Genomic DNA, 22,863 nt, shown 5'->3' with positions numbered 1-22,863 from the left:
TCTCCTTGTCAATAAGGATTGAGCAGACTTATTCTCGGTTGTTCCTGAGGGCAGGACTAGAACCACTGGGTTGAGCTTCACAGAAGCAGTTTTATGCTAGACATTATGAAGAACCTCATAACTGCAAGAGTTGCTTTACAGTGGAATAGTTTGCCTTGTGCAGTGATAGGCTCTCCTTCACTAGAGGCTTTCAAACAGAGGCTGGACAGCCATCTGCTAATCTCCACCCAGCAGAGGACTGAACTAGAAGACCTTCAAAGGATATTCCAACTCTACGAGAAAAGGGCCATACTGAATATTTGAAAGGGTGACACAGGCAGAGCTGTGTGTTGTGCTGTAATTTCATGGGAGCACAGCAAATGCTGTGGTACTTGGCCCAGAATTCAGCTTCCTAAAAATTTCAGCCTTCCTAGCATGTTTCTAGCCATCATGGTTGTGAAGTACATGGGCAACAGCAAGATTTTTTTCAGTAGGGTTTTGAGAGGATTCAGTATCCAGCCTTGACCTTCTCCATTACTAGCAAAATCAGTAGTTGCAAATCTGCATCTGTGAAAGCAAGTCAGGCAATGTCTCACTTGCTATCCTTAGCATGCTATTCCTCCCTGCTCCCTCTCTATGCATGTTAGAGTGAAGGCCAGCCACTCACAATAAGGATGACTTATCTACCCTTTCCCTTGTTAAAACAGGATGACTTCCCCAGTAGGGATGTGCACGGAACTGGTTCTGGGCACTCCAGGGAAATGGAGGTGGTTGCTTTAAGGCACGGGGAGGGTGTCCTTACCTCCCACGCTGCTGTTGCTGCCAAAACCGATGATGCGGGGTGGCTGAGTACCTTCTTGCCGCCCCAGTCAGTGTAATACCAGAAGTGGCTGGCGTGCATGCACACATTATGCACACATGCGCCAGCCATTTCTGGTACGACGCTGAATGGGGTGGCACTCCAGAAAAGGAGCGCCAAGGTTCCGTGCACATCCCTATTCCCCAGTACAAGAAGAGGGGGTATGCCAACCATAAGCATTGCTTCCTCTTGTGGCCAGCATTCAACTATATATAATGACATGTGCATACCTCCAAAGGTACTTGGACTTTAAAAAACAACAACAACACAGGCCACCATGCCATATGGCAAATCACTTTTTAAAAGAGTTTGGGGGGAAACACTGGGGGGTGCTGTTCAAAGAAAAATAAACATATCACTGTGCATGCCTTTTAAAAGTGATGTAGCTTTTTGAATCCTAACCTATGGTTTTTAGGCCAGGGACAACATGGGGGTGGGAAACAACCCACCTGTTCGGCACCAGTTTATAAATTGTGGTCACTGGACATTGAATTTGATAAAGCTTCTTTCTGTCAAAAGTGCCTACAAGGTAAAATATTTTAAGTGTTTTACATTTATACATAGGGAGAAGTAAACATAGGCAGGCCCTCAGTAGGGATGTGCACAGAATATTTGTTCAGAATGGAACGTAAATGCCTGGAATGTTAAGTTGGAACAACTGGTCAAGCCACTTGCCCTGATGAAATGAGCTCGGAACACTCAAAATGTCCAGAGTGCCATTTTCGACTCCAAAATGCTCTTCTGGCATTGTGCATATGCTGCAGCCATTTGCATGGTGGTGCTAACAACACAAATGGCTGCTGCTTGTGTGCAGAGGCCAGGACAGCACTATTTTGGAGTCCAAAATGGCACTTGGAACACTCCAAACACATTCTGACTTGGAATAGGCATTTTGGGAAGGGCATTCTGTCCCAAGCTTGGAACACTCAAAATGGCCTGTTTCAAGTCGGAATGTTCTGCAGATCCCTCACATCAGTAATTCTCGAACCAATCTGGGGCAGTTCAGTCAGCACCCCCTCGGACCCCCCCCCTCGGTTCGCTGATGTCACCTACTCCCTCCGGGGGAGTTGTTGGAGGCGACGGGGTATTTGTGTCCACGGAGGTTCCCCTTCCCCCCGCCAGCATTCCTTGCAACCAAAACTGGGCTTTTCAGCCTGTTTGGGCCCTCCCTCTCTGGCGCAGTGGCCATTTGGAGGCCACCATGCCTGCAATAGGCCTCTGCGTGACCCAGGCCAGTTTGGGATGCAAGGAAGACCGGAGGAGGGAGGGGGAACCTCCACTGATCCCCGTCCACCTCCAACAACTCCCCCAGAGGGAACAAGTAACATAAAAAATGTTTCTTATGGGGGGAAAAGTCCACGAATCTCTGAACAGTAGGGGGGTGCTTGGTCCGAACAGTCGGGGGTGGGTGGGTTTTGGACTGAACAGGGGGTGGTTCAGTTCCGCCCTGGACTATCAAACTGAACCAGCTCAATGTTGAACTGGCTTGAAGTCAAGCCGGTTTGCACATCACTAACCCACACCTCTTATAGTGGGGTGCTCCATCAGCAGAAGAGATCATTGCGCTCATGGAAGAAATTGCTATTGATGGTGTGCTAGTCTGAATGCCCCCGGCTGACCACAATATTCCAAAAAAGCAGAAAAAGTAGTCACATGATCACGTCACTTGAAGTAGTCATATTGGGATCTGAGCTGTCGGTGACTCACCAGGAGAGGGATCTTGGGGACATGGTGGACAGTTCGTTCAAAGTGTCAACTCAATGTGCAGCAGCTGTAAAAAAGGCCAATTCCATGCTAGGGATCATTAGGAAGGGGACTGAAAATAAAACTGCTAATATTATAATGCCCTTATACAGAACTATGGTGCGGCCACACCTGGAGTAATGCGTACAATTCTGGTCACCACATCTCAAAAAGGACATTGTAGAATTGGAAAAGGTGCAGAAGAGGGCAACCAAGATGACCAGGGGCCTAGAGCACCTTTCTTATGAGGCAAGACTACAACACCCGGGGCTTTTTAGTTTAGAAAAAAGATGACTGCGGGGAGACATGGTGTGGAGAAAGTGGATAGAGAGAAATTATTCTCCCTCTCACATAACACTAGAACCAGGGGTCATCCCATGAAATTGATTGCCAGGAAATCTAGGACTAGGAAATCTAGGATGGAAATACTTTTTCACACAACACATAAACCACTTGTGGAATTCTCTGCCACAAGATGTGGTGACAGCCAACAACCTGGATGGCTTTAAGGAGGGTTCGGATAACTTTATGGAGGAGAGGTCTATCAATGGCTACTAGTTGGAAGGCTGTGGGCCACCTCCAGCCTCAAAGGCAGGATGCCTCTGAGTACCAGTTGCACGGGAGTAACAGCAGGAGATAGGGTATGTCCTCAACTTCTGCCTGTGGCTTCCAAACAGGATGCTGGACTAGGTGGGTCTTGGGCCTGATCCAGCAGGGCTGTTCTTATGATCTATCATATACACCAGCTGGTTTTGGCAAAATGAAAGTTCTCAAAAATTCATTCACCCTCTCATTCATGCTCAACCTATACTTATCTGCTAGAACTATCATATATGATATGATAGTTATATAATATACACAATATGATATGATAGTTATATAATATACACAATAATATGTTTTCTATAGAAAATTATATATATTTTAAAAGGCAGTTTCCATGGTTGTCACTTTACGAAACTGATCCCAATTTAGAGAAATCCAAATAATATAATATAGATATGGTAGCTTGGGAAAAATTAGGGAAAACTGATTTAAAGTTCACTGCATGTTATACTTCAAAAGAAATTATAAGATGATGTATAGGTGGTATTTGACACAAACCTTTTTAGCATTAATGTATAAAAATGTTCCAAACAAATGTTGGAAATGTGGACAATGTGACGGAACCTTTTTTCATATGTGGTGGTCATGCAGGAAGGCTAAGGCCTTTTGGGATATGATATATAATGAGTTGAAGAAAATTTTTTAAATGACATTTCCTAAGAGGCCAGAATCCTTCCTGCTGGGGATAACGCAAGGTGAATTCTCCAGAAGAAACGTAACATTTTTAATGTATGCAACCACGGCGGCTAGAATAGTATATGCGCACAAATGGAAAGATAATAAAATGCCCTCAAAAGAAGATTGGTTGATAAAAATTTTGGAATACGCTGAGATGGCAAAACTTACAGCACTCATAAGGGATGAAAACTTGGAATGTTTCAAAGAAGATTGGGAGCCATTTTTTTTTAACTTAAAGAACTATTTTTCCAATATGGACCTTTCAGCAGGGTTTGAAATTTAGTAACAGCAGCAGGTTGGGTAGGGTAAAATCGAGTTTGCAATGTGGAGTATATGTGTTTTGAATTATTATAGCAATGGTAGATTTGTATAGCCAATATGAACCATGCAGACTGGTAAGCGGGAAGTCAACATTTACTTAATTAAATGTAATTGGATTGTTAAGATATTGTAAAAACCAATACAATTTTAAAATCTGAGAAATCCAAATATCTGGTTCAGTTCTCAACAGTTCTAATTTGAATTCTACATAACAAAGTAAACTGGCTAAAAGCTGAGACACAGTTGAAAGGCGGCAAATAGGGATGTGCTTGAGATTTGCATGAATTGATTCAAATAGAATTCAAATCAATTCAATTTGGAACCAGTGAACAGAGTGGAGATTCGTTCAAATTGATTCGAATCCACACAAATTTGAATCAAATTGGGGTGAATCTGAGCAAATCTGCCTGAATTCAATTTGAATTTGGGTGAATTTGAATCAATTTGAATGAATCTTCACTCTGTTCAATGGAACTGAATCAATTCGAATCCAAATCAATTCATCCACATCCCTGGGGCAAGACCCAATTCTTATGCCAGACATTGAGATCATCAGCTGATTTCGTCCCCACCCCAATGCTGCCCAAGTGTAGCCCCTTACTCTATAACTGAATGGCTAGTCTTCATTTATGTTTTTTCCACACAAAATGCTGCTCTTGGGAGTCAATAGTACACTGGGGGCAAAACTGCCAAGCACTCTTGATGGTAGCTGCACCAGTCACAGGGATGCTATGAGAGTGCGAAATGAAACTGCATGCTCTTCACTCATCCATTCCCTCCAACAATAGGGTTTCAAAGATATATAGGTTCCATCAATTATGTTCATTTTCTAATGTCTTATGTATATTAGCCAGATCTGTCACACTGTCATGACTAAGAAATGGAACTCAGGACAGTGCTATGCATCTGGGATGCAGAGAGGCATTGGCTCAGTTTTCAATGACGCCTATGAAGTTCTATGCAATACTATAAAGTGGTTTCAATCTATACAAATGATCTGCTTCACACGACTGACACTAGGATCTCCAGACATTGATATCAAGAAAACCCACCAGCCCTAGGACACTAGGGCAGAGCAAGGGGCCAACTTGTCTTCAGGAGTGGAGCAGGAGTGGATCAGGGGTAGGTTCAGCCCAAACCATAATAAAGGTAAAGTGTGCTGTCAAGTCGATTTCGACTCTTTTGGTAGAATACAGAAGGGGTTTACCATTGCCTCCTCCCACGCAGTATGAGATGATGCCTTTCAGCATCTTCCTATATTGCTGTTGTCCGATATAGTACCAGCGGGGATTTGAAATGGCAACCTTCTACTTGTTAGTCAAGCATTTCCCTGATGCACCACTTAAGGTGACCCATATCACAATAGTTTCCCCAATACATTCTTTTAAGAATGGAACAAACATGTCAAAATAATCAAGATTGTAAAAGACAAGCTACATTCCACAAAATAAATAAATAATACTTTGGGATCACAAGGGGTCCAAAGTAGGTCCTACCCATGTATATCAATGTGGAGGTAGTAAAAATTGGTCCACAAGTCTGACATGGGTGGCCCAGTCTTCACTAAATGACCCAATGAACTGGCTATATACAGAGATGCATCCCCACCCCAGTGTTTCTCCATGCCCTTGCATGATGGACATTAAAATCCTTTCCCACAGGTTTAAGCTGTGCAAGAATGATTTCACAGCTGCTATACACACGTGGCACAATCTAACAATTCAACTTGCTATTCACACATGACACAATCCAATTCTCAACGGTTCCTATTTGAATTCTATGAACAATGTAAACTGGCTGCAATCTGAGACACTGTTGAGTTTAGCCAACCATTGGTGTGGATATACTCAAATTTCAATGGGCATGCATACCTACATTGGATTGTGACCATGACAAATTGTAAGGGTTTGCAATTGCAAGCACCTATCAGTTAGATCATTCTTGTCATTCCAGGTACACACACCACAATGGATCCAAACTTGGAAAAATCAGTGGTGACTTGTGACATGCAACTAAGGACTAATTCATAGAGCCATATAATGGCAAGAACTGCAAAAAAGCTTGAGTACATGACATGATGCAACTTCTGGTTAGGGAAGCACACTTCTGCCTTTTACTTTTATGCACAATGTGTAATAACTTATGTAATTCAGTATTACAAGGTGTGGCGACAGCCCTAAAAAGAAATAGATGAATTGATGTAGCTACATTAGATGAATATCAGTGGCTGTTAACTAGGTCAAGTAAATGGAAGCTCTAAGTCCAAAGGCAATGTACCTTTAAATATCAGATGTTGGGAACAAAGAGGAGGATATATGTTGCCCTCCTTATGAATTTCCCAGAGCCTGTCCATAACTGATAACAGAATGCTGAACTAGATGGATTGTCAGTGCTGTGCTGTTCTTGCATTCTTATGATTATCACTGATCAACCGAGGCAAGGTCGGTACTTATCAACCAAGGCAAGGTCATCACATGGAATACTTATCACCTCAATTGATCACATTAAATAGGGCCTGAAGCAAGCAATGAGAGAAGCTGAAAATTCTGCTTAAGACTCAAATCTAAACACATTGAACATTGTAACTCCAAAAAGTCCAGCCTATCAGGAGTGCCTGAGGAATAGGTTTTTTTGAATAAGTTTAAAAAAAAAAAAGACATTTATATAAATTTGAATACTGAATGTCCAGTTGTACTTTAGATCAGGGCTGCTCAACTTTGGCCCTCCTGAAGATGTTGGCCTACAGCTTCCATAATCCCTGACTATTGGCCACTGTGGCTGGGGATTATGGGAGTTGTAGTTCAAAAACAGCTGGGGGGCCTAAGTTGAACAAGCCAGCTTTAGATATTCCATTTTGCTTAGGTGATGCTTGCCACCTGGCAAAACATGATCAAAAAGTCTCTGAAACAGTTGCAAGCAAGTTTCTTCCATTATCAAAAACAGGAGACAAAACAAAGATTTTTATTTTGAACTTTATTTTTAGCAGGATGTATTACTAATGGAAGGCACCACCATTAGAAGATGACGTCCACATTCCTCACCTGAAACAGAAGCTAGATAGAGGTTAAAGAAGTTCTACAAAACCATAAAACACTACTTACCCTCATGAAGGTTAGAGGAGCCTTAATAAATAATCTTGGCTTCTTAGCATTTTTATACCATGGCATTTTGTCAGCTATCATAACTAAGAATGCCATTTCCTGTTTTTCCAAGACAAAAAGGCTGACTTATCTTTGCTATCCTGTACAGAAAACAAGTGATACCCCCCCCACACACACTTACTTTAAATCTTCAGTCTTATAGATGAAAACTTGAAAGATGCAAGTTAAGAGATTTTTATGAAGAAGCATACAGAAGATATTCCCCCCAGGAGGTGGAGCTGCTCTGGGAAGAGCAGGTTTCAAGTTCCCTCCCTGGCTTCTCCAAGATAGGGCTGGGAGAGATTCCTGCCTGCATCCTTGGAAAGCTGCTGCCAGTCTGTGTAGACAATACTGAGCTAGATAGACCAATGGTCTGACTCAGTATATGGCAGCTTCCTGTGTTCCGGATGAGGATTACAGCCCATCTTCCTTTAGGCAGCATTCATTTATTTAATCTTAAACATTGTCAATAAAAAATGGAACATGTGAAGCTGTCATCCAGGAGTGCTAGAATATGTGTTAGAATATTTATACACTTCTGGGATAGGAAACTAAATATTTTCTTTCTGTCAACCTGCTTCATTGAGCTATGAAACTCTCAAAAGTACAGTAGTCCCTTATCAGATTCACAAACATGTATCCAGCTTAATTTTCCAAAAATTTGCTTATGCAGATTGATTTAAGGAAGTGAGAAGTTGATCATATTCCAAATTGTTAAATATATATGCCCCGAAGATGCCTGGTAATATTAAGCATTATATTGTATTAAAAAAAAAAAAAAAAAGCTTTCATGAAGTGTGCACAAACCCAAAACCTAGGAGGGATTAGGATACTACAAAAATATGGATGCATACCAGTTAAAGTGAGAAAGGTCTTCCTGTTCACCGATTGGAAAGGGAAAACGGGAGAAAATAGATCTAATATGTACACTGTGGAGAAGAAGTTTAAACACAATAAAGCATTTTAGTAAAGAAAAGCCAGAGAATAATACTACACAACAAAGTTACGCACTTCCAATGTTTGCTCTTTCTCTGTGAGGACTTCTTTCTGGCATCGCAGAAAATCTGACAACATCCGGGTCAGCTGTTTCCTGTCATCTATTTCAGCTGCCAACCTGCCATTGTAATCCGCCAGCAACATACATGCGTCATCTACCATTTTGGAAAGTTGTTCTCCTGATTCTTTATCTGAAAAGTAAAGAAAAATATTCTTAATCCACCAGATTAAAAGGAGGATCATTGGGGGGCTTGCTGAGAGGCTGGGGTCTGTTCTTTTACCATCAGAATCTCTCGTGCCTGAGCCGGGAGTTTGTTGAGCTGGCCTTGCCCCCTCCCTTTGCCTTGAGCAGCAGAGAACCATTGTCTGTTGAGATCTTGCTGCTGGCTTCAAGAACAATTCAGATTGTGCTGATGAGCTACAGCTGCATGGGGGCCAGTTCCATCAGCCAGGCTCCAAATGTCCACGTGAGAGGTGGGGTATAGGGGCTTCTGGCTGAAAAGGACTGGGGCAAGCTAGAGGTGCAGCCGTTGGTGCAGCCCACCCGTAGGTGCTGGGCCTTCGGTCTGAGGGGAAGTTATATTTAAGATCCTCCAGTCTTAGTTTTAGTTTGGGGTTTTTTGTTTTAGTGGTTTGTGCCAGGCAGGTTATAGGGATGCGTGGGAGCTCTCTTGTTAAAGATGGAGCAGGGAGTGCATTTGATGAAGTTGGGGTGGCTATATCAGCAGTGGTGGGGGACAGAGGATCGGGCGTTGACAGGCCAGCATGCTGTTACAGGGGAAGGTAGTCCAGTTATTTAGTGTTTTCCTTTCCAGCTGCCCTGTCACCTCTCAAGCCTCGGGGAGTAGTTCCAACTCTCCACTGAACGTAACCATGCTTCTTTGTAACGTGCGCCAAACCTTCAGGTTGGACTATGCAATACACTCTATGTGGGACTGCCTTTGTATGCAGTTCGGAAACTTCAGTTAGTTCAAAATGTGGCAGCCAGATACTCTGTGGTATCCTGAACAGAACACATCATGCTTGTTCTTAAACAGCTGCACTGGCTGCTGCTATGTTTCCGGGCAGTGTTCTCTCTATTTTTTTCCAGCTGTGTGCAGAATGAGTATTGTTCTGGGCCGCAGTATCAAGGCAGTGTGTGCGCACATGTATTCAGAGTGGGACATTCCCGATTCAACCTGAGCAGGATCCAAAATTAACTGAGCGGACATAAAAAAGAACTTGTGAGCGTGTGCACACGCCTTAGAGGGAACACTGTTTCCAGGCAATGTATAAAGTGCTGGTTACTACCTTTAAAGCCCTGAATGGCTTAGGTCCGGGTTACATGAGGGAACACCTTACTCTACAAGATCCCCACCGCTCACTGAGATCATCAGCACGGATCCATCTTCAGGTGCCACTAGTCCATCTGGTGGCAACCTGGGATAGGCCCTTCTCCATTGTTGCCCATAAGTTGTGGAACATGCTCCCCGTGGATATAGGAGGACTGTCTTTGTGGGAGGCCTTCAAGAGAGTCGTAAAGACCCATATTTTTAGCCTGGCTTTTAATAATATTTAGTTTTAATGTTATCTAGTTTTAATTGTAATTTTAATCTGCTTTTAATTGTTTTTTATTTTAATTGTTAATTTTTTTTAATGTAGCCACCTTTGGAAGGGCAGTATATAAAGCAAATAAATAATGTTTTTTAAAAAATATATAGCAATTCATGGTATTAAACATTTATATAAGGGATTCTCAAACTTCTGTGACCCCCTAAAATAATATTTACAGTTATAGACTACACCAGGGTTTCTTAACCTTGGGCCCCAGATGTTGTTGGACTACAACTCCCATCATCCTCAGCCACAAAGGCCATGTCTGGGGATGATGGGAGTTGTAGTCCAACATCATCTGGGGGCCCAAGGTTAAGAAACCCTGGACTACACCATGATTAAAGCTAGTGTACAAAAATTAGGATTAATGTTCAAAAATCAGGATTAGATTATAATCCTAATTTTTCAACACTTGGTCTAGTTTCTGAGTATTTAGTTTTAAAAAATAAATGCTCCTATTTTAAAAGTATTCTTATGTTAGAACTTGATCTGGGCCAGGAATAGAAAAGCTTTTCAACAATGTGTTCTGTTTTTGTTTTACCAAAATCCACATCCTTGGCCAAAATCTTCAAGGCATACAGATGGTGAGGGACAAAGAGACAGGAGGCAACAAACCCTTGGCACAGCACACAGGTCAGGTACTGCAGCAAAGAAGCACCACTGCTATGCCTGTCCTCAGCTTTGTACATGGCATAGGAGCTTTGTACATTGCACCTGACTTGACCATCCCAGCTATGTGCTAACGTCAGGCAAAGTCCTTGCCCTCCTCACAGCTCTCTTTTACAATGCCAGATATTTTATATACAGATTTTCAACAAAAGTTCCCAAAGTAGTTTACATAGAGAAATAAAAATAAATAAAGATGGTTCCCTGTCCCCAAAGGGCTCACAATCTAAAAAGAAACATAAGACAGACACCAGCAAGAGCCACTGGAGGGATGCTATGCTGGAGCTGAATAAGGCCATTTGCTCTCCCCATGCTCAATAAAGAGAATCACCACTTTTAAAGGGTGCCCTTTTGCTGTTAGAAGGGGAGTTGTTGCTTGGAACCCCCAGCAGGTCATGTCCCACACTTTGAGAATCCTGATCTACATGAAACCACTGGGGTAGATGATCCAGAAATCTGGAGTTCAACACCAGCATTATGCTGATGACTCTCCACTCTGTCTCTCCAAAGTCTAGGGCAAAACAGTGGAAGTGGTGAACATCTGGATGTAGGCCAATAAATAAAAACTTAAGTGTGAAAAGACAGAGATGCTCATAGTGAAGAAAGAAGTCAACCTGCGAATAGAATTTCAACCAGTGTTTGATAGAGCTGTACTCCCTCAGAGGACTCAGGTCCACAGTCTGTAGGTGCTCCTTGACCCAGAAGTCCCAGGTGTCACTGTGGTGATGGGTGCCCAGCCTAGGCTGGTGGGCCAGCTGTGCCTGTTCCTTAAAGAAGCAGATCTGGCAATAGTGACACATGGTATCGAGGTGACTATGGCCTTTAAAAATAATTGTAATGAGTGCAGAAGAATGCAACAGCTAGGCAGTTGAGTGAGGCTGGTCCATTGGACCATGCAATACCAATATTGGTCTGAATGCACTGGCTGATTATTCATTTCCAAGCTCAATTTAAAATGCCAGTAATTACCTTTAAATAGCCTGGACTCAAAATACTATAATACTCCATCCCACTTTATGAAGCTGCCTCTGCGGTCATCTAAGGAAGCCCTCTTGCATGTCCAGTGCCATCCGAAGAGCACATATGAGAAGGCCTTCTCATTGGTATCACCCAGGCTGTGGAAGTCTCTGCCTCAGGAGATCTTCCTAACTCCCTCTGTCTGCTGCTTCAGACATTGCCTAAAAGGTTAGCTGTTTAAAATAACTTTTAACCTGCACTGATGAGTTCTGGGCAGTTCTCCCCATCCAAAGGATATCTATAAACAAAATATACACATTAAATATCTGGACATATGTACATGTTAGGATATATATTAAAATATATATTTTAAAAAGGTATCAAGGGACAATACCATTAATAAAATATTTTCAAACTTCATACACAACCTTGAAGATCCAAACAAGATCCAAACAAGCAAATTAAGCTTGGATTTTAAGACAACACTATAATTCCTAAGGGGTTAAATGAGAGTGTAGACTAAATGTCGCTCGCAAACTGATTCCTCTGTTGGTAGTTTAATCCAGAGTTTTTTGTGGGTCACTCCAGCTCCTTTTGGGTTCTGTGTTTTGAGGAAACAGCATTGTTTTTGGTCTCAGAACTATTTATGTGAGAATATCCTGGGGGCGGGGGGGGGGGGGCGGTAACAGTTTCAGATTTTTTTCAGATCAGCAATGTCTCTAATGAGTGAATGGTCTAATTGGGCTGAAGGGGTTAGCCTTTTGGGGACTATGAATTGGGGCATCAGAATATCAGGATTAGATGTGAAAAATTGGTTAAGTATATGCACATCATTACAGTTTAATTTGAGGTGCATGTAGGTTTTTTAAAAGTTATGTACATACCCTTTAGTTTATTTAACTGTTCCTTTAAGAATTGGAGTGAGATGATTGAGACAGCTGGGCTAGTTAGTGGAGAACCAATAAATATTTTCTAGGGTTCAATACACTCATCATCCGCTTAGGATTTTGTCAAGAAAATATCTTTTCTAGGTATTCCAGTGAGAATAAGGATTTAGTCTTTTATTTCATAGTAGATATTTTAGGTTCATTATAATTGAGTATTATGGGTTATAATTCTTGAATATTTCATTGATGGTATTTTATTAATGGTATTGTCCCTTGTTGCTCCATATTGATAGATAGATAGATAGATAGATAGATAGATATTCTAACATGCATATGTGCAGCTATTTTATTATGTGTATATTTTATTGTTTATTGAAACTTCCTGAGAAAGATAATTTACTGAAATGCATCAGAATAAATCTTCCATTCTGCAGTAGCTTTTGTGGCTATTCTCAGCTGACACTGATCCTCTATATCAGTTATCTTGACTGGTTCTGTGGCAGGGGCCACTGGTGCTCCCCCCGCCCCAGTGCTTTATGCTGCAGACCTGTGCTTACTAGTGGCACATGCTCCAGCAGCAAAGGTGGAGGGTGTGAGCTGAAGGTGCTTGCCAGGCACCTTCCTGACATTCCCATCTCCTGCCCTTACTTAGAAGACGTGGCAGAAGGCGTGGCGGAGCATGCACATCCTGTCAGCAGGAGGGCTGGGTGGAGGGAGAGGAATGTCAGGGCCATGCAATACAGAACACTGCTCTATAGTTTTGTTGGAGTCCCCCCTCAATTTGTATTTTTGTATTGCCTTTTATAGATTGTTTATAGCCTTGGGTTGTTTTCTAATTGCATTTTGTTGTTCTCACTTGTACTGTGAGCTGCCCAGGTGTCGACAGAAAGGTGAGATATAAATATTCTGAGGTTATTTTTCTTTTCATTATTTATTAAGTTCCAACATTCTGTCACCCAGATTACAGCACTGTTTCCCTTACCAGTAATTCTGTCAAGCAATGATACATCTTGGACCTCTACAGGTAAGGAGGCTATCCTCTGATGAACTGCTGCATCCCCAGAGGCTGCATTTTCTAGTTCTTGTAGTGCTCTAATAAGATCTGAAGTCTGAAAAAAGTATTACTTTAGAAAACAATCAGTTACCAAGATACAGAACAAAGATATCAGAGCAAAGAATATATAGCACTAATATTGACTTTTAGACAGTTTCCCTCCACAAAATGTGATTGCAAAATACAGTAACTCTGCAAGTCTGTTTCTGTAAGCAGCCCATTTTTCCTGCAATGATTCCATGGTAACCATTAATAAAGTACAATATAAAGTACTTATATTGTGGAAGAGAATGTTACATCAGAAAGTGCCTTATATTTTCATAATGATCCACACCTATTTGTGGATCCACAAATATCTTCATCATGATCCACACCTATCTCTCACAGGTTTTCAATACTAAATTTCACTCCCTAAAGTGTGTTTACAATTTCAGTTCAAAGCAAGTTAGCAGTTGTGGATATATCCACAAGATTGCATCAGTCTAAACGGCTTCAAAGTCAGAAGTTATTTCTTATGCACCCTGCTTAAGGATATATAGTTTTCTTCCATACATTTGAATTTTAAAGGCTTTGACATTGGATTAACACAGGAATTGGTGTTTATTGCTATGCAGCAATCAATAACTAGCATGATCTAGTGTCATACCTGACCCCAAGACCTCATCTCATTTACTAAAGCACAAATTAACCAGATGGGCAATACTGCAACAAATTCAGTAGGTTTCTATCCAGCATAGCTAGATACAAGGCCAGAGCATGTTATTCACTGGATATTGGAGGGAACATTGGTATTAAAGAAAAAAGGAATAACTATTAGCCACATTTATTCAGAGTATCACCACAATAAAGATGTGGTGATAAACATGTGGTCCATTTACAAAAATAACTCATCAAAATGTGCAAACAGTTTAATATTACTCAGTATCAACAAACATTTGGAAGCAAAACTTGAAATTAGTATAGATTTTTACAGATTGTTTACCTGTGGAGGATCACATGGAGAACTTGGTGCTGAGCAGTTATTGTCTTCAACTTTTATCTGTTCATATGTGCGTTTTCTTGCATTTCTCTCACCATCTACAAATTAGAGAACAGGTTTAGCAATCCAAAAATCAGTTGGAAATATATGTGAACCACAAAATTGATTTTTTAAAATAAAGTTTACTTACACAAAGCCTGCCTAAGTTGTTCCAAAACATCATTTTCATAAACTGACCTTTCTTCCCAAATAGAGAGCACTCGACCAAGGTGCTTCTTACAACTCTCATCAGTCTCACTACAGTGAAGAGAAAAAGAAAAATTCATCATCACTAATATTAATGGAGATATAGCAGATGCTCTAATGTTTTATGCTTTAGAGTATCTATATGCTTTATGCAAATATTTTATCATGCTTCAAACAGTCTCTCTAGCTGAAAAGTTAGATAAAGTAGGGGTGGGGGATAATACATCTTGGAACCAGCATTCCATACATGTGGAGTCTGGCATGGTAGGTAGCCTAAACCAGAGGTATCAAACTCAAATTGCGCGGTGGGCTGGATTTGATTCCAATGCACCTCCAGGGAGCTGCACCCATCTTTTGTTACCTTCTTGCACCTGTCTTGTGCCGCATATCTTCCTCATCCTCCACCCTCTCTCACTTTCTTCTTCCCTCTCTCTTTTTACACGTCCAGGGAAAGGTTGAATTTATTTTTTAAAGAAGGAATGGCTGAATGCACTGCTTTTTATACTAGAATACACTCTGGTTGATTTTTAAATACATAATTTTTGAGACAGCCAGCTCACCAGCTCTCCCTCCCCACTGCCTGGAGCCTGCCTCAGCCCTAATGAAGAAGCAAGCAAGCTCCGCTTCTCCTTCTGAGCAGCAGTGGCTGAGGCCTTGGACTGCTGCCACTTTGGAGCTCAGTAGGGGGCAGGAGAAGTGTGGTGGGGTTAAAGAGCACTGCAGCGGGAAGAAGCACCACAGGGGATGGGGGAGTAAGGTGTGTCTCAGTGGGAAGGAGAAGTGTGACGGGGTGGGGAGTAAAAAGCACCACTGTGGGAAGAAGCACAGCCGAAGCAGAGGATAAAAGGCACCACAGCAGGAAACAGCAGCCTGGTGGGTTAGTGGTGGGTATTAGGAGCGCCACTGCCGTAGAAGGGAGAAGTGCGGTGGCAGGCAGTGAAACATGGTGACAGAGGCTTGTCAGTGGCTGGACTGCTGAGCTCTGTTTGAGACCCCAGGCCTAGACCAACTAATAGTTTTTGAAGCATTATGCAATTTGTGAGAGACTCATAGAACAAGCAGTAGAATGCAACATGTGAATTTATTCCATGGCATCATCAGTTTTCTGAACAAATAGTGACTCCCTTTTTGTGGATTATTTCTGGTTAGATGACCTATCACACCTCGGTATTTAGCTGTAAGCTATATCAGGAAACTGTTGTGTGCAAGGCTGCAGTCCAGAAATTACACTGAATCATTAGTTCATGATCACAAGGATATTGTATTGACAATAATTAAAGAGAGGTACTTCCTGGGAGTTCTTGACAAATCCATGCTGGTTCCTACTAATCAACATACACCCTGGGAAGGCATGGAAACATCCATGGAAGGTAGCCTGGTAGGTCCATTCTGCGCTGCTAAGTTATATTATTTGAACCATCCATTTATCTTCAAAAAGGGGGGCAAAAAGGAGAATCTGAAAACTATAGACCTGTGAACTTGACACTGAAACTTAGCAAGTTCCTGGAACAGATTATTAAGCAGTCTGAGCATTTAGAAAATAATACGTTGATTAGTAGGAACTAGCACGGATCTTTCAAGAATAAACCATGCCAGACTAATCTCGTCTTTTTCTATAAGTTACTTCTTTAGCAAATCATAGCAATGCTGTGAAGACGCTTTCAGCAAAACATTTTACAAAGTCTCACACAATATCCTAGTTGACAAGTTGGCATAATGTGTGTTAGATATTGCTGCATTTGGGTGGATTCACAGCTGAATGAACAACCATATCCACAGAGTATTCATTAATACCTACAGTATATGCAATCATGGAGGGAGGTACGGTGTGAAGTGCTACAGGACTCTGTCCTGGGCCCTGTGCTGCTCAATATTTTCATAAATGGCTTGAAGGGGGAAGAAGAGGGAACACTTATCAAATCTTCAGATGATAAAAAGCTGGGGGCGGAGGGGGAGAAATAGCTAACACCTTACAAGTGTTGTAACACCAATCTGGACAGGCTCGAATATTGGCCCAAAACCAACTAGATGAACATAGATATTAAACCCTGCACTTGGGTAAGAAAAATAAAATGCACAAGTGCAGGATGAGAGAGATCAGGCTAGGTGTTTTATAGATAACAAGTTGAATATAACCCAGCAGTACAATGCAGCTACTAAACAAGCTAAAGCAGCTTAGGTCGTATTAAGAGAAGCCTAGTATCCAGATAACAGGAAATAATCATTGAGTTCCATTCTGTGCTGGTCTGACTTCACTTGGAATACTGTGTTCAATTCTGGGTCCCATATTTTAAGGAGATTGATAAAGTGGTTGAGAGGAGGATAACAAGGGTGTGGGTAAACAAACTTCTATGAGGAACAGTTGAAGATGCTGGGTATGTTTAATCTGGAGAAGAGAGGACTAAAAGGAGACACGACAGCTGTTTTTAGTGATGTCCTTAGGGCTTGCCCCAAGCTCCACACCAGTGGCAGCAGCCAGGAGATTCCAGCCTGCAGTGTCTCTGCCCTCAGTGCAAGCGGGCAGAGACACAAGTTTTGGGCGGTATAGAAATATGTCAAATAAATAAAAAAACAAGTATGCTGTGGAGCTGGCTGAGAGGGCAGGGGCCTACCACCATTGGGCCGAAGCATGGCTTCTACCAAGCTGCTCACCAACTTTGTCGGGCCCTGCTGCATTCTCTGCTCAGCAAACCAGAGCAGACTGCAGGGCTAGTTGAGTCAGAGGATGGCTGCTGTGGTGAGTGGAAGTTGTGCTCCACCAGCAGTGGCAGCGTGGAGATTTCTCACCACTGCTGGCCCACAGCAAGGCTCCTGCTTGTCACAGTGGCTGCCCTCCAACTTGCCTGGGCCTCACAGTATGCTCTGCTTGGCAAACCAGAGGGTGCAGCAGGTTTGGCTCAGTCAGACATGGGCTGCTGTGGCAGACGGCAGCTGAACTCCACCAGCAGATATTTCACATCATTGTCGGCTGCAACATTGTTCCCACTTGTCAGGTGGCTAGCCTCCAACTAAACTAGGATCCACGGCATGCTCTGCTCAGCAAAAGAGGGTGTGCAGTAGGGCTGGCTTGGTGTGCCTTGGGACAGCCAGGAGCTGGGCTCTGCCAGTGGCGGTCAAATTGAGATTTCCCACTGCTACTGACCCAAAGCAGGGCTCCTGCTTGTCACAGTAGCGGCCCTCCTACTTGGCTGGATCCTGTGCAAACTCCGTGCAATAATGTGAAAGCAGTTGTATAAGAAGTATATCTTCTATACTGCTAAGTATAAACCGGTAACCCATCAATGAATTTGATATGCTATTCATAAATACTGCGATTATGTACAACTACATTCAGCAGTTTGCCACAGCTACTGCTCAACACAATATGGTGCCAGATTCTGATATGGAAAAGCTCCACACTAGGAGGACCTCATTGTGACCCACATATCTTGATCTGAATTCACTTATTCAACATTTTAATTAGGTTGTTAAGAAGAGGTTTCACACATAACCTATTGGAAAAGCACACACATATTATCGTACCTGGAAACATGCTTAAAAGCTTCCACTATGACTGGTGCAAAATCTTTTGTAAATTCTGGTCCCTTCCTTTTGCTGTTTTGTATAACATCATTGGCCAGATACAAAAATGTCAGTTTTCTGTTTGGTTTTGCTAGAGAGAGAGACACAGAGACAGAGACAGAGAGAAGGTGAGCGGTGTAATAACCATCGAAAGCAATTTGCAACATTTAAGTATTTCTCTTACGATCACTGAATGTATTACTCTGATATGAAGCAGCACTGTATGTTAGCTTGTGAGTGTCATGGTTAAGCAGATTTGAATTTAGATTTCCTAATACTGTATTCAAACCTGACATAATAGCCATGCAGATCACATTGTGTGGGCATTGCTCTTGCATTAAAGACAAAGCTAGGCACCATCATCAACAATAACAATGTGCATTCAAACTGTCTGTGGAGTCAGAAACACACACATGCTTTTAATACTAGGTCTGACATGCAGAATTAAGCAAGGTAAGCTTTCCTCTTACAGTGGAAGTTTAAAAATGTTTATCACTTCTAAATTAAAAGTTCTCACTCATTCAAGGTATGCCATGAGTTCTTGAAAGTGTCTGGCAGGTAGAGTTATGTCAGAAGCAGTAGCTAAAGCACAAGATAGTCATGGATACTAAATAATAAAATCACCCCTTCTTTGCTTTCTTCTGATTCAGCTCAGGCCTAGAATAAGATGGCCTTTTCACCTGTAACCTTTTCATCTGAAACTTCATGTTTGTATTTTTCAGGATGTTTTACAGATATAGTTAGTTAATGTATTTTAGCTATCTAGTTTGCTCTCTGCTCATCAAACATAATGGATTAGTGAAGGAATTTAAGTCTACATGAAAGGAGTTATTTATGTATCTAACAACAGAACATTGGAAGACGTCTAAAGCAACAACTAGTTTTCTATTAAAGATTGGACTGGTGACCATTTTTCTTAACTAGGATTTTCTGCTTGCACATAATACATTTTAAGATTAAAAAGGGGCAAATTCATGAACGTCAGTATGTCTTAGGCAGCTCAAAGCTTACTATGGAACAGCTTGTGAGAATAGCTGTGGGAAAGCCTTGTATTAAGACTAAACTCCTTTTAATTACTTCTCATATATCCTGAATTATCAATTCTATTTTTATATTGTGCGGGAGATGGCAATGGTAACCCCCTGCCCTGTATTCTACCAAAGAAAACCACATGGCTCTGTGGTCGCCAGGAGTCAACACTGACTTGACGGCACGACTTTACAATGTGCTAGGAATATGAACTCACCAAGCAGTGAGTTCACTGCTCATTGAGCAGTGTACTTTCCGGATTAGAGCCTTGCACACTACAGTTTCCCGATATTGCTTAAGGCTAACCTAAATACTGTGGTGTGAGAGGTGTGAGAGGTCAGCTAACTAGAGGCAATTCACATTAAGATGCCAAACAAGTTTCATGTGTAACATAAGAGTAAAACTGTTTTGCTGCCGAATAATTGTTCAGTTCCCACCTAGGCCTGGCAGTAGCAGCTTCCATTTTCACCATATACAGTGGCCAAAGGACATCACCCATTTGGTGTCAGTTTACTCCTCTTAGTAAACTATACCTTTTGATGTCTGCTCCTCTGCTCAGTTTTTCACCTTTCCAATTGCACTGCCCTGACCTCTTTCTGAGTTTCTTGATACTTACTTAAAGCATAATTGTGTCTGCCCGCTCTCTTTCACCCAAATCTCATTAACATTCAATATCTGCCTAGCTCCTATCCCCTTGTTGTACCCTCTTGCCATTCCCTTGTCCAGAAAGCAGTCAGCATCTATGACGTTTTCCCCCTTTCTCTCAACTTACATACGAGGGGGGTATCCAAAAGTTTTAATTATAATAAAGAAGTTATAGAGATATTTACATGAAACTTTTTGTGCATAATCAATGTCATTGCCATGCACACTTGTGCAAATATCAAATCTTTGTCTAAAGTAGTTTTCTTTCCACAGGCTGTATGATGAACAAAATTGAACATCAACCTGCATGATGAACAAAATTGAAGCTCGAAGTGTCATAAAGTTCCTCCATTTGAAGGGCAACAACGCACGCCAAATCCACGACAAAATGAAAGCTGTCTATGGGGATGAAAGCCCATCATATGACACGGTTGTGAGGTGGAAGAGGAACTTTCAAAGTGGTCACATGTCCCTGACAGACGAGCCACGAGCGGGTAGACCCTCAATCAAGGATGATCTTGCCATGGTGAAGAAAGTGGAGGCCGTTATCCTCGACGACAGAAGATCGACCATGGAAAGAGTGATGGCGGAGACTGGACTAAGTTACAGAACTGCGTGGAGGATTATTCATGAGGAACTGCACATGAATAAGGTGTCTGCACGCTGGGTACCTCGCTTGTTGACACCTCTTCAAAAGCAAACTCGCCATGACTTTTCCCAGCAGAATTTGACTCTGTTGGAGCGGAATGAAGACAATTTTTTTGCTCGTCTCGTCACTATGGACGAGTGCTGGGTATACCTCTACGATCCGGAGACCAAAGAAATGAGCAAGGAGTGGAAACATCCATCCTCCCCGCCTCCCAAGAAGGCGAAGGTCCAGAAATCTGCCAGGAAGGTGATGCTGTCCGTTTTTTGGGATAGCCGCGGGGTAATCTTAACCGATTACCTTCCGAAGGGTGAGACCCTCAACAGCGATTACTACTGCAACCTTCTGGAGAAACTGCGTGATGCATTGAAACAAAAACGTTGTGGCATGATCAGCAAAGGTGTCCGTCTCCTGGCCGACAATGCACCTGTCCATACGGCCCAAGCATCCGTTGTCGCCGCCCACCGGTTAGGCTATGAACTTTTGCAGCATCCACCTTGTTCGCCTGATCTTGCGCCAAGCGACTTTTTCCTCTTTCTCGAGATGAAGAAACCACTTCGTGGTCGGCGATTTGACGACAGAGAGGATGTCATTTTCGAAGTGGAACAGTGGTTTTCGAGCAAAGCGGAGGACTTCTACAAAGAGGGCTTGAAACAGGTGAAGAAACGCTGGCAAAAATGTGTGACTCTGCAGGGAGACTACGTGGAGAAGAACTAACTTTGACCACTGCAAGTGACTATTGTATGTTTTTTATTTCATGGTGATAATTAAAACTTTTGGATACCCCCCTCGTACCCTCACCTCAAACTTGCATCTCCCCTAGCCCCAACATTTCCCCTCTTCCCCCTCCTTTGGTGGTCTCTTTGTCACACTCAACTCACCCTGAACATCATGGTGGCAGTGTTAACCTCCTCCTCTCCAAAGCTTGCCAGTTCCAGCCCTGCCCACCCCACTGTGACACTGCTTCCCCTCTTTTGAAATTAATTTTGCGAGCCTCTACATATCTCTGCACCTGTACCTCCCATGTTGCTGTTCTATGTCATCACCCTTAGGAACCAAGGGAATTTCATGTTAGACCTTGATGTCTGGCTCCCCTTTTCCACTCTGATAACATCCTAGCCTTGTTCCTTGGTGATTTCAATATTCACTTCAGCCCTCTCTTTTGATCTGCAACTTTCGACTGACTCCCCTATGCACCATCTTGGGCACTTTCTTGATTTTGTCTTCAAGAATTGCTTTGTCTCCGCCATGAAATTCCCTCTGTCTGATCACCATCTTATCTCCTTCACCATTGTCCATAGTCCACTCTCCCCATGTTCTGCTTACTGCTCCTTCCATGATCTACAGTGCATTTCCATGAAGCATTGTCCTCTTCTCTGTACCTCTGCACGTTCCTTAGAGCAGGACTGGATAAATTCCATGTGTCAAGGAGCCATGGCACCTAGAAATTTAACTGTGGTGCTTAGACTAGGATATTCAGAGGCAGAGTCATTTAATTTTTATTGTCATCCCCACCCTTGGCTCTCTCCCTTTCTTCAATATTCATTTTTTCATGTAGCTGAACGCATTTGGATGAAAACAAACTAAAATGCTGACTACAATATAAATTCATGCTCTCCTCTTCATCATCATCGGCCACTCACCTGACTAAACACTACTGAACTTCCATGATCCACACCAACTCTAGGAAGCATATCCTCAATCTTTGATGCATTGCTAAGTTCCACCTCTTCTTTCGTCCCTCTTCTTTCTTTCTTCCCAGAACTTTGTCACTTCCATTGCCAAAACTGAAATCATCTATTCTGCTCTTACTTCCTCTGTTCCTCTTCCACTAGCATTCCCTTCTCCTTAACCTCCCTCAATCATTTCCTCTTTTTCCCTCACTTCATGAGTAGTCTACCCTATTGTCTGCATCAAATCCTTTCATATCTTTCTCCATCCCTTCACATTTCCCTATCTTTTCTTTATCACTCCATCACATCATCAATCTTTCCCCCTGCCAGCTCTTTACATGCAGCATTCAAACATCTGTCTCCCCTATTATTATTTAAAAAAAACATTATTGACCCATTCTTCCTCTAGAAGTACTGCCAAGTCTCATTACCCTTTGCATTCAAATTTCTGAAACACGCTCTTTACTCCTACTATTTGAAGGACTTTTTCCTCTGTTGGAAGACAACCTGCTTTCTCCCACCATTCTTTCTCCTTGTCTCGTGTCAACCAATGTCTTGCCAGTCAGAAGCGTCAACCCAGACAGACATATGATGTCAGAGAGAAA

At 42.2% G+C, this 22,863-nt stretch overlaps 1 protein-coding gene across 7 annotated transcripts in view; it reads right to left on the bottom strand.

Moving 5' to 3' along the window:
* Nucleotides 1-22,863, bottom strand: part of RPRD1A (regulation of nuclear pre-mRNA domain containing 1A) — an 80,580-nt gene that overhangs the window by 17,000 nt on the left and 40,717 nt on the right. For 5 of the 7 annotated variants that reach the window (XM_053261715.1, XM_053261716.1, XM_053261718.1 and 2 more), the window contains 5 exons: nt 18,227-18,356; nt 14,649-14,755; nt 14,462-14,556; nt 13,408-13,534; nt 8,338-8,513 (listed from right to left, as the gene is read on the bottom strand). In XM_053261715.1, the coding sequence (XP_053117690.1) occupies nt 8,338-8,513; nt 13,408-13,534; nt 14,462-14,556; nt 14,649-14,755; nt 18,227-18,356 (635 nt within the window). Of the gene's footprint in view, nt 1-8,337; nt 8,514-13,407; nt 13,535-14,461; nt 14,557-14,648; nt 14,756-18,226; nt 18,357-21,874; nt 21,900-22,863 lie in introns of those variants that run through there. The other 2 variants (XM_053261717.1, XM_053261722.1) reach the window with 2 other exon arrangements.

Source organism: Hemicordylus capensis, chromosome 6, assembly GCF_027244095.1.
Source record: "Hemicordylus capensis ecotype Gifberg chromosome 6, rHemCap1.1.pri, whole genome shotgun sequence".
Taxonomy (NCBI): Eukaryota; Metazoa; Chordata; class Lepidosauria; order Squamata; family Cordylidae; genus Hemicordylus; species Hemicordylus capensis.
This window is presented reverse-complemented; position numbering and strand designations above follow the sequence as displayed.